The sequence below is a fragment of the Heptranchias perlo genome, unplaced genomic scaffold (genome assembly GCF_035084215.1).
Source record: "Heptranchias perlo isolate sHepPer1 unplaced genomic scaffold, sHepPer1.hap1 HAP1_SCAFFOLD_215, whole genome shotgun sequence".
Taxonomy (NCBI): Eukaryota; Metazoa; Chordata; class Chondrichthyes; order Hexanchiformes; family Hexanchidae; genus Heptranchias; species Heptranchias perlo.
The window spans coordinates 569,587-581,606 of record NW_027139229.1 but is presented as its reverse complement, the minus strand read 5'-3'; the positions used below and the strand labels follow the sequence as shown (position 1 = coordinate 581,606).

Sequence of the window (12,020 nt, the reverse complement as noted above, 5' to 3'; positions counted from 1 at the left end):
ATAAAGATTGGGGATAGCCCACCCAATCCTTTGCTGTCCCTATACAGGACTCACTCAAACTATCTGCCTCCCTCCTGCCTGAGTCAGTTGGGCACGAGACCTACGTTGACCCTCTAGTGTAGGACTGGGGGCAGTGCTTGATACAAGGCGCTCAGCCATCTTGTCCTTCTTTCGCTCTTTTCCATTGCCTGCCTTTCCTTATCTTTAAATAGACCACACACAGTGAGGAGCCCCATTTACAGGACTCTGCGAACCCAGGCTAGGGGTCTTGCAAAGGGCTTTTGTTTCACGGAAGAGAACGCAGAGGAACAAGCTTCCTGCGCATTGACAACTGAGAGTTCCTGAACCATCCCATCACAACCTCCAAGCAGTGTCTAGAGATATACTCACACTGGAGCCTTTAGACCCTTTGGGACCGGGTGGACCCTGTCGAAAGAAAGCAAGAGTCAGTATATTCATTGGTTAATGGCTTTTAACACAATGTAAGGAGATCGCTAGATTCATCAAACTGTAACTCTAAGACAAAACACTGAGATTCGGCCAGTATCACATTGAAGTCGTCAGCTGTGGCTGAAATCTCACTTCTATTGGACAATTCTCTGATGTAGTAAAGGCTGAGGCATTTGTTTCATTGATAAACTGATCAGATTGTACCTTTGATCAAAGGGACAATTGGGGATGTTTCCTTGATTTAATTGGTTGTACTGATCCTTGAATCAGTAAATATCTGAATGGTTCCCATTATGAATATTTTAAAGTTCAACGCAGATGTGTGAGGTGCTCAAATCTACCACAGAACAGCTGGATGTTTGGCCCTCCAACAGTGAAATCTGTATAATTTGGATATATATATGAAGCATTGTTTCGTGTGTCTTCACTCTCACTCTCTGCTTGAGGGACAGGCTGAGTAAAGGAGGTCTGTGAGAGGCTGAATTGGCAGAAATAAGAAGTTTGTCCATTGAATTTGATGGAGACCTGAACTCAATCAACAGCTGTTCTTACAAAGGGTAATTAACCCTTTACAGACTTTCTCTGCATTTATGTGTAGATCGTATTTGTCAATTTTGGGTGGTTTCACATTACTAATTACTTGTAAACAAAGATATTAGTTGTGTCAGTCTCTGGTCTATGGGGTAATAGACACCATTTTGAAGAGTACTTGGTAGAGCAGAGCGGGTCGACATTAAATCCAGTAAAAAGCAAGTGGGTAATTTCTAGTGCCCAGGTTTGCTCCCCTGTGAGGGTGGGAGGAGAGGTAAAATAAAACTTCCAGATTCCAAGAGAACCTTAATGGTGAAAAAGACAATGACGCTAAGATTCTGAAACTGTAAGACTGGAGGTCCAATGCATCGTATGTGGGGGATATAAGAGACTGGTGTAAGTTGGGTTTGGGATTCTCATGATGGGAACTAGGATGTGAAAGAGAACCGTACAGCCGGTGTGTTCTTCAACACTAACTTTCCAAATGATGCCTTTCCTAATTCAACTTATTGAGTTTCTACTGAGGAAACAAAGCTCCTGAAATCCTCAAATCATTGGAAGACGCTGGAAAAATCACCCAACTGATTTGCAAAGATGTGACAAGGTCAGTAAATAGTTTTATCAACCCTCAGGTTACTAGTTTCTGTCACGTTGGACTATTCAATACTTACAGTTAATCCAGGAGGACCAGGAGGGCCAATGGGACCAGACTGACCGTGGACACCCTGGAGGAGATTCAAAAACATGGATTGTTAATTAATTAACCGGGCGACGGTCGAGTGGGTGTGTTATTAGACTAGCAATCCAGAGAACATGAGTTCAAATCCCACCATGGGAAGTCTGAGAATTTGAATTCAGTTTAAAAGATCTGGGAATAAAAATCTGGTCTCAGTAAAAGTGACTGTGAAACTGTCGGATTGTCATAAAAACCCAACTGGTCCACCGATGTCCTTTAGGGAAGGAAACCTGCCGTCCTGACCCGGTCTGGGCCTATACGTGACTCCAGTCCCCACAGTAATGTGGTTGACTCGTAGCAGCCCTCTGAAGTGACCAAACGAGCCCCTGGGTCGTATCACACTGCTGCAAAATATAGCTCAAGCAAAATACTGCAGATGCTGGAAATCTGAAATAAAAACAGGAATCCAGCATTTTCTGTTTTTATTACAAAATATAGCACCGTGGGAGCCCCTTCACCACACGGACTGCAGCGGTTCAGGAAGAAGGCCCATCACCACCTTCTCAAGGGGTGACTAGGGACGGGCAATAAATGCCGGCCTCGCCAGCAACGCCCACATCCCGAGAATGAATAAAAAAGAATTCACACAAAGCAATGTGCTTGACATCGATATCATCCAACTGATTCTACAGTGAAATGGAAAGTTTTTGGATTAGTCCATTCACTCAGGTACTTTCATAGAGGGCTTTTCACACGCGGGACTGGTGCCAACAGTTTATGTGATGGACGAGGAACACTCGGCCACTCAATGCTCACCGTATCTCCTTTCGGACCTTCAGTTCCCTGAGGCCCTGGAAGACCTCGGTCACCTTTTTCACCCTGTTCTCCTGGAGGCCCAATCAAACCAATCAAACCTGGATGACCCTGTAACACGAGACATGCAGTCACCACATGCTTACACCAATTGACAGATGTCCCAGCTCCAAGACTGCTCCATTCACAATGACAAGAACCTCAAGAGTGTCATTTAATCTGTGAGAATTCACCCATCACCCCCTGTGCTCGCTGACCTACATTGGCTCCTGGTCTGGTAACACCTCGATTTTAAAATTCTCATCTTAGTTCACAAATCCCCTCGCCCCCCTCCCCCTCTCTGTAACCTCCTCCAGCCCCTACAACCCTCCGAGATCTCTGCGCTCCTCCAATTCTGGCCTCGTGCACATCCCCCGATTTTCTTCGCTCCACCATTGGCGGCCGTGCCTTCAGCTGCCTGTGCCCTAAGCTCTGGAATTCCCTCCCTAAACCTCTCTGCCTCTCTCTCCTCCTTTAAGACGCTCCTTAAAACCTACCTCTTTGACCAAGCTTTTGGTCACCTGTCCCTAATATCTCCTTATGTGGCTCAGTGTCAAAGTTTGTCTGATTTACGCTCCTGTGAAGCTCCCTGGGACGTTTTACTACGTTAAAGGCTCTGTATAAACGGGAGTTGTTGTTGATGAGAACAGTACATTGAGAAACCTAAGTGAAGGTCCATAGTTCAGGACATGAAGATTGAAAAGACTGGAAGAGGAGATTGGCAAATCTGGTGTTAATGGTCAGGTGATACCGAGCTTAAGTTTTAAAAGGGAGGTAGGAAGTTCCATGGACATGAAGCTCTCTGAAAGAATGAACCAGAGCAGGATAAGGGTCAGGAATCTGAACTTCAACAAAATGAAGATGTGGGAGGAAGAGTGTAAAGGACGAATTATTTGGAGATTAGGAAGGAGAATAGTTCAGCGAAGTGACGATAGTATTTTAAAGGTTCTTTAATTCTTTGTTGGGAACACTGCAGAACTGATGTCCAGATCTGAACATGACCAGACCGGCCTGGCCTCGTGACATCAGCAGAATTCATCAGTTTATTTTTCTTCAAATAAAAGCAGGGGAGATTTTCACCCTGCGACGGACTGGGACAAGGTGATTTGAGTTTTCCGGGTGGGACTTTGATAGGCCCATTCTTCTTATAATTGCAAACACAAGAATCATAGAATCTTACAGCACAGGAGGCCGCTCGGCCCATCGGGCCTGTGCTGGCTCTTTGAAAGAGCCATCCAATTAGTCCCACTCCCCTGCTCTTTCCCCAGAGCCCTGCAAATTTTTCCCTTCGAGTATTTATCCAATTCCCTTTTGAAAGTTATGATTGAATCACCATTCCTTCTTCCGAGGAGTTTGATTTTCCAATGAGAACGGATTTAGCTCCTCAGTCTCTTTTCTGTGAGATAATGAACCATCAGTTTGCCCTTCTTTGAAATTGTTCTAACGCTCAGCTTCCTTATTTGACAACTTAATATTCACATTTCTTCCAACTCCTAGGTGCAGGATTGTTAAAATAATTGTACTTTATTTACTGAGAAACCAAAGAGAAGAGGCAGGGCCTATAGTACAGGACCCACTGTGGTGAAGGGGCCTATAGTACAGGACACACTGTGGTGAAGGGGCCTGTAGTACAGGACACACTGTGGTGAAGGGGCCTGTAGTACAGGACACACTGTGGTGAAGGGGCCTATAGTACAGGACACACTGTGGTGAAGGGGCCTATAGTACAGGACACACTGTGGTGAAGGGGCCTGAAGTACAGGAGATGCTGTGGTGAAGGGGCCTATAGTACAGGACACACTGTGGTGAAGGGGCCTATAGTACAGGACACACTGTGGTGAAGGGGCCTATAGTACAGGACACACTGTGGTGAAGGGGCCTGAAGTACAGGAGATGCTGTGGTTGGAAAGAGCATGGGGAGGAAACAAATGAGTGGTTATTTTCCCGGTAGCCATGATGGTGAGCATTTTTGAAGTGGGTAATGCTTTGTGTAAGAGTTGAATGGACTCCAAGAATGGACAGTATTTTGCAAAGACCCTTTGAGAATAACCCCTGCCTGGAGAAATGCAGGAGCCGCGAGTTTCTGGGAGACCAGCTCATCTTATATCATCAGAGGGAGGATTGGCCTTTGGTCCTCTCTGAAAAATGTACCTTTTCACCCTTTGGACCAGGTTCACCCTTGAGGCCTGGCAATCCAGGAGGACCCTTAAAAACAGAAAGAAAGATCACTGTGACAATCAGGCTGACTTCTTGTTGGAGAAACAAAGATTAAATGCGACTGTTTTGATCACAAACCATTGGACCAGGTGGACCTGTTGGACCGGGGGGGCCTGGGAAGCCTTGCTCGCCCTAAATTTAATGAAATAAAAGAGTGTGTTAAACAAACAAGATGTTTCAGAGTGTGAGAGAAAAGAATAAATCACTAAAATAAGGTGATCTGAAACCCGACGGTGTCAGTTGGAAGCAGGAGTCTGTTACTTACCACAGGGCCCGGAATTCCCCGAAGACCCTCAGAGCCGGGTTTGCCTGGAGACCCTTGTGGGCCCACTGGGCCTGTCTTCCCAGGTGGACCTTCAGCACCAGTGTCGCCCTGAGGAGAATGAGAGACATCATCAAGGGTCAATCGGTCAATGGTCCAAGAATCTTACAGAAGGGTACCATCCGGCCCATCGTGCCTGTGCTGGCTCTTTGAAAGAGCTATCCAATCAGTCCCACTCCCCCTGCTCTTTCCCCAAAGCCCTGCAAATTTTTTCCCTTCAAGTATTTATCCAATTCCCTTTTGAAAGTTATTATTGAATCTGCTTCCACCGCCCTTTCAGGCAGCGCATTCCAGATCAGAACAACTCGCTGAGTAAAAAAAATTCTCCTCAGAATAGATTCAAGACCTGCTCCAAAAGCCAAGTGACTCAACTAAAATGGTGGATGACATCCACAAGCTCAGGTTTTCTGGTTAGGTTTCTGGATTTAAACACGCACATTAACCTGGTTAAAATAACGCCAATCGGAAAATCGAGATCATAGAGTTTGTCACAACTAGGCTCAAACCCTTGACAAGTTCGTTGCCCATCCAAAGAAAGGACCTCAGCAACAAAACAAATTGGTAAAAAGGAAACCTTGAGTGCGTTTACAGTCACTGTAACGAGCTGCACCGTCATCACCACCTCATCTCACTGGGTGCAAGTAGATCTTATCTACGACGTGCATTGTTAGATCGCAAATAGTCAATTAAAAACACAGGTCGGAGAAATAATGGACAATACTTCAAGCTAATTGGGTCCAATCATACGGTTGTTTCTCCCAGGAGTAAATCTGTGTAACAGGCTCGTGATCAAACCTCCTGTTATTTCTTACACTCGTTATTCTCCGTCAAAACACATCTTTTTCGTTGCTTTGCTTACATCGTCCAAACGAGTTTGATGCGAGACGAGGAGGATGTGGATCTGTGCCTCACTATCGATTCACCTTCGTCTGGGAGAGGGTCAGGAGGCTCCTCGACTGGTGTCGGCACTGGATCAGTGAGCACACTCTCGCCCCTGGGGCAGGAGGTCATGGGTTCAAGTCCCCACTCCAGAGACTTGAGACAAAATCCAGGCTGATACTCACGGGTCAGTACTGAGGGAGCGCCACACTGTCGGAGGGTCAGTACTGAGGGAGCGCCGCACTGTCGGAGGGTCAGTACTGAGGGAGTGCCGCACTGTCGGAGGGTCAGTACTGAGGGAGCGCTGCACTGTCGGAGGGTCAGTACTGAGGGAGCGCTGCACTGTCGGAGGGTCAGTACTGAGGGAGCGCTGCACTGTCGGAGGGTCAGTACTGAGGGAGCGCTGCACTGTCGGAGGGTCAGTACTGAGGGAGTGCTGCACTGTCGGAGGGTCAGTACTGAGGGAGCGCCGCACCGTCGGAGGGTCAGTACGGAGGGAGTGCCGCACTGTCGGAGGGTCAGTACTGAGGGAGCGCCGCACTGTCGGAGGGTCAGTACTGAGGGAGCGCCGCACTGTCGGAGGGTCAGTACTGAGGGAGCGCCGCACTGTCGGAGGGTCAGTACTGAGGGAGCGCTGCACTGTCGGAGGGTCAGTACTGAGGGAGCGCTGCACTGTCGGAGGGTCAGTACTGAGGGAGCGCTGCACTGTCGGAGGGTCAGTACTGAGGGAGCGCTGCACTGTCGGAGGGTCAGTACTGAGGGAGCGCTGCACTGTCGGAGGGTCAGTACTGAGGGAGCGCTGCACTGTCGGAGGGTCAGTACTGAGGGAGCGCTGCACTGTCGGAGGGTCAGTACTGAGGGAGCGCTGCACTGTCGGAGGTGCTGTGCTTCAGATGAGATGAGATGGATGTCATGGCACTGATGGAAGAGCAGGGATTTCTCCCGTTGTCCTGGACAATGTTTATCCCTCAACCAACACCACCGAAAACAAATTAACTGGTCATTTATCTTCTTGCCACGTTTCCCTGCATCACATCAGTGACTGCACTTCAAAAGTAATTAATTGGCTGTAAAGCGCTTTGGGATGTCCTGAGGACATGAAAGGTGCGATAGAAATCCAAGTTCTTTCTTTGTTTATGTCCTCTTGACAGGAAAGAACAAAACGTCCCTGATGTTGCCGGGCGAAGCAGAATCTGAATCAAGGCTTTCCAATCGACGAGTCGATGAGTCGGTCCTGATCAGAGCAGCACTGGTGCTCGATTAGGGAGAGACTCCTCTCACACTTTTGGTCAAGTTCGTTGGGACCATGCGCACAGTTTTGGGAGGTCCCACCGTGGGAAGGAGATAACCGCCCTGGAGAACGCCCAACACTGATTGATCAGGATGGGGCCTGGGACCAAGGGACTGAGTTATGACGAGAGATTAAGTAAATTTGGGAATATTGCCTGGAGATGAGCAGGTTAAGGGAGGATCTGATTGAGGCGTTTAAAATAATGAGTGGAATCGACAGGGTACAAGGGGATGGATTCTTTCCCCTGGTAGCGAATCCAGAACAAGGGGTCACAAGTGTACAAACCAAACATCTTCACACAAAGGGATGTGAGAATCTGGCAACGCAGTCCCAGGAGGCCAACGAGCCGAAGAGTTTAACTGGGGGTCAGGTCGTTACGTGGTAAGTGATGGTGTGAAGGATTGTGGGGAAAGGGCAGGAACCGAGATTAAAAAGATAGAGCACCAGGGTTATCAAAACTGGTGCACCATGCATGAACTCAAAATGGCCAACTTGTGGGTATCTCCCTTCCTTACCTTTGCCCCTTTCTCTCCTTGTCTTCCCTCAGGACCTGCAGGACCGTGAGGACCCTAAAAAACACCAAAGATAAACATCAGAAAAGGCCTGGTCTTTACCTGAAGGGGAAATCAGGTCAGCTATTGCAATACCCTTCATTAATGCAATGTTTGCAGCTCTCTGCATTGACCGGTCACGAAGGGTTTGAATGGAGATTTACAGCGATAGTGTTCGATGTGAGTGTGTTACAGCGATAGTGTTCGATGTGAGTGTGTTACAGGGATAGTGTTCGATGTGTGTGTGTTACAGGGATAGTGTTCGATGTGTGTGTGTCACAGGGATAGTGTTCGATGTGAGTGTGTTACAGGGATAGTGTTCGATGTGAGTGTGTTACGGGGATAGTGTTCGATGTGAGTGTGTTACAGGGATAGTGTTCGATGTGAGTGTGTTACAGGGATAGTGTTCGGTGTGTGTGTGTTACAGGGATAGTGTTCGATGTGTGTGTGTTACAGGGATCGTGTTCGATGTGTGTGTGTTACGGGGATAGTGTTCGATGTGTGTGTGTTACAGCGATAGTGTTCGATGTGTGTGTGTTACAGGGATAGTGTTCGGTGTGTGTGTGTTACAGGGATAGTGTTCGATGTGAGTGTGTTACAGGGATAGTGTTCGGTGTGTGTGTGTTACAGCGATAGTGTTCGATGTGTGTGTGTTACAGCGATAGTGTTCGATGTGTGTGTGTTACGGGGATAGTGTTCGATGTGTGTGTGTTACAGCGATAGTGTTCGGTGTGTGTGTGTTACAGGGATAGTGTTCGATGTGAGTGTGTTACAGGGATAGTGTTCGGTGTGTGTGTGTTACAGCGATAGTGTTCGATGTGTGTGTGTTACAGCGATAGTGTTCGATGTGTGTGTGTTACGGGGATAGTGTTCGATGTGTGTGTGTTACAGCGATAGTGTTCGATGTGAGTGTGTTACAGGGATAGTGTTCGATGTGAGTGTGTTACGGGGATAGTGTTCGATGTGAGTGTGTTACAGGGATAGTGTTCGATGTGTGTGTGTTACAGGGATCGTGTTCGATGTGTGTGTGTTACGGGGATAGTGTTCGATGTGTGTGTGTTACAGCGATAGTGTTCGATGTGTGTGTGTTACGGGGATAGTGTTCGATGTGTGTGTGTTACAGCGATAGTGTTCGATGTGAGTGTGTTACAGGGATAGTGTTCGATGTGAGTGTGTTACAGGGATAGTGTTCGATGTGAGTGTGTTACGGGGATAGTGTTCGATGTGAGTGTGTTACAGGGATAGTGTTCGATGTGTGTGTGTTACAGGGATTGTGTTCGATGTGAGTGTGTTACAGGGATAGTGTTCGATGTGTGTGTGTTACAGGGATAGTGTTCGATGTGAGTGTGTTACAGGGATAGTGTTCGATGTGTGTGTGTTACAGCGATAGTGTTCGATGTGTGTGTGTTACAGGGATTGTGTTCGATGTGAGTGTGTTACAGGGATAGTGTTCGATGTGTGTGTGTTACAGCGATAGTGTTCAATGTGTGTGTGTTACAGGGATTGTGTTCGATGTGTGTGTGTTACAGGGATAGTGTTCGATGTGTGTGTGTTACAGCGATAGTGTTCAATGTGTGTGTGTTACAGCGATATTGTTCGATGTGTGTGTGTTACAGGGATAGTGTTCGATGTGTGTGTGTTACAGGGATTGTGTTCGATGTGAGTGTGTTACAGGGATAGTGTTCGATGTGTGTGTGTTACAGGGATAGTGTTCGATGTGTGTGTGTTACAGCGATAGTGTTCGATGTGTGTGTGTTACAGGGATAGTGTTCGATGTGTGTGTGTTACAGGGATAGTGTTCGATGTGTGTGTGTTACAGGGATTGTGTTCGATGTGTGTGTGTTACAGGGATAGTGTTCGATGTGTGTGTGTTACAGCGATAGTGTTCAATGTGTGTGTGTTACAGCGATAGTGTTCGATGTGTGTGTGTTACAGGGATAGTGTTCGATGTGTGTGTGTTGCAGGGATCGTGTTCGGTGTGAGTGTGTTACAGGGATTGTGTTCGATGTGTGTGTGTTACAGGGATAGTGTTCGATGTGAGTGTGTTACAGGGATAGTGTTCGATGTGAGTGTGTTACAGGGATAGTGTTCGATGTGAGTGTGTTACAGGGATAGTGTTCGATGTGAGTGTGTTACAGCGATAGTGTTCGATGTGAGTGTGTTACAGGGATAGTGTTCGATGTGTGTGTGTTACAGGGATAGTGTTCGATGTGTGTGTGTTACAGGGATAGTGTTCGATGTGAGTGTGTTACAGGGATAGTGTTCGATGTGTGTGTGTTACAGGGATAGTGTTCGATGTGTGTGTGTTACAGGGATAGTGTTCGATGTGTGTGTGTTACAGGGATAGTGTTCGGTGTGAGTGTGTTACAGCGATAGTGTTCGATGTGTGTGTGTTACAGCGATAGTGTTCGATGTGAGTGTGTTACAGGGATAGTGTTCGATGTGTGTGTGTTACAGCGATAGTGTTCGATGTGTGTGTGTTACAGGGATAGTGTTCGATGTGAGTGTGTTACAGGGATAGTGTTCGATGTGTGTGTGTTACAGCGATAGTGTTCGATGTGAGTGTGTTACAGGGATAGTGTTCGATGTGTGTGTGTTACAGCGATAGTGTTCGATGTGTGTGTGTTACAGGGATAGTGTTCGATGTGAGTGTGTTACAGGGATAGTGTTCGATGTGAGTGTGTTACAGGGATAGTGTTCGATGTGTGTGTGTTACAGGGATAGTGTTCGATGTGTGTGTGTTACAGGGATAGTGTTCGATGTGTGTGTGTTACAGGGATAGTGTTCGATGTGAGTGTGTTACAGCGATAGTGTTCGATGTGAGTGTGTTACAGGGATAGTGTTCGATGTGTGTGTGTTACAGCGATAGTGTTCGATGTGTGTGTGTTACAGGGATAGTGTTCGATGTGTGTGTGTTACAGGGATCGTGTTCGATGTGTGTGTGTTACAGCGATAGTGTTCGATGTGTGTGTGTTACAGGGATAGTGTTCGATGTGAGTGTGTTACAGCGATAGTGTTCGGTGTGTGTGTGTGTTACAGGGATAGTGTTCGGTGTGTGTGTGTTACAGCGATAGTGTTCGATGTGTGTGTGTTACAGGGATAGTGTTCGATGTGTGTGTGTTACAGGGATAGTGTTCGATGTGTGTGTGTTACAGGGATAGTGTTCGATGTGTGTGTGTTACAGGGATAGTGTTCGATGTGTGTGTGTTACAGCGATAGTGTTCGATGTGTGTGTGTTACAGGGATAGTGTTCGATGTGTGTGTGTTACAGGGATAGTGTTCGATGTGTGTGTGTTACAGGGATAGTGTTCGATGTGTGTGTGTTACAGCGATAGTGTTCGATGTGTGTGTGTTACAGGGATAGTGTTCGATGTGAGTGTGTTACAGGGATAGTGTTCGATGTGTGTGTGTTACAGGGATAGTGTTCGATGTGTGTGTGTTACAGGGATAGTGTTCGATGTGTGTGTGTTACAGGGATAGTGTTCGATGTGTGTGTGTTACAGGGATAGTGTTCGATGTGTGTGTGTTACAGGGATAGTGTTCGATGTGAGTGTGTTAAAGGGATAGTGTTCGATGTGTGTGTGTTACAGGGATAGTGTTCGATGTGAGTGTGTTACAGCGATAGTGTTCGGTGTGAGTGTGTTACGGGGATAGTGTTCGGTGTGTGTGTGTTACAGGGAAAGTGTTCGATGTGTGTGTGTTACAGGGATAGTGTTCGATGTGAGTGTGTTACAGCGATAGTGTTCGGTGTGTGTGTGTTACAGGGATAGTGTTCGATGTGTGTGTGTTACAGCGATAGTGTTCGATGTGTGTGTGTTACAGCGATAGTGTTCGATGTGTGTGTGTTACAGGGATAGTGTTCGATGTGAGTGTGTTACAGGGATAGTGTTCGATGTGTGTGTGTTACAGGGATAGTGTTCGATGTGTGTGTGTTACAGGGATAGTGTTCGATGTGAGTGTGTTACAGCGATAGTGTTCGATGTGTGTGTGTTACAGCGATAGTGTTCGATGTGTGTGTGTTACAGGGATAGTGTTCGATGTGAGTGTGTTACAGGGATAGTGTTCGATGTGTGTGTGTTACAGGGATAGTGTTCGATGTGGGTGTGTTACAGGGATAGTGTTCGATGTGAGTGTGTTAGAGCGATAGTGTTCGATGTGTGTGTGTTACAGCGATAGTGTTCGATGTGTGTGTGTTACAGGGATAGTGTTCGATGTGTGTGTGTTACAGCGATAGTGTTCGATGTGTGTGTG

At 47.0% G+C, this 12,020-nt stretch overlaps 1 protein-coding gene across 1 annotated transcript in view; it reads right to left on the bottom strand.

Moving 5' to 3' along the window:
- Positions 1–390: 390 nt before the first annotated feature.
- Positions 391–12,020, bottom strand: part of LOC137310095 (collagen alpha-1(V) chain-like) — a gene marked incomplete at its 3' end in the record, with an annotated part of 258,789 nt that continues 247,159 nt past the window's right edge. The window contains exons 45-51 of the mRNA XM_067978050.1: positions 7,734–7,787; positions 4,992–5,099; positions 4,805–4,858; positions 4,661–4,714; positions 2,474–2,581; positions 1,653–1,706; positions 391–426 (exon numbers count right to left, since the gene is read on the bottom strand). Coding sequence (XP_067834151.1) covers positions 391–426; positions 1,653–1,706; positions 2,474–2,581; positions 4,661–4,714; positions 4,805–4,858; positions 4,992–5,099; positions 7,734–7,787 — 468 coding nt within the window. The remainder of the gene's footprint in view (positions 427–1,652; positions 1,707–2,473; positions 2,582–4,660; positions 4,715–4,804; positions 4,859–4,991; positions 5,100–7,733; positions 7,788–12,020) is intronic.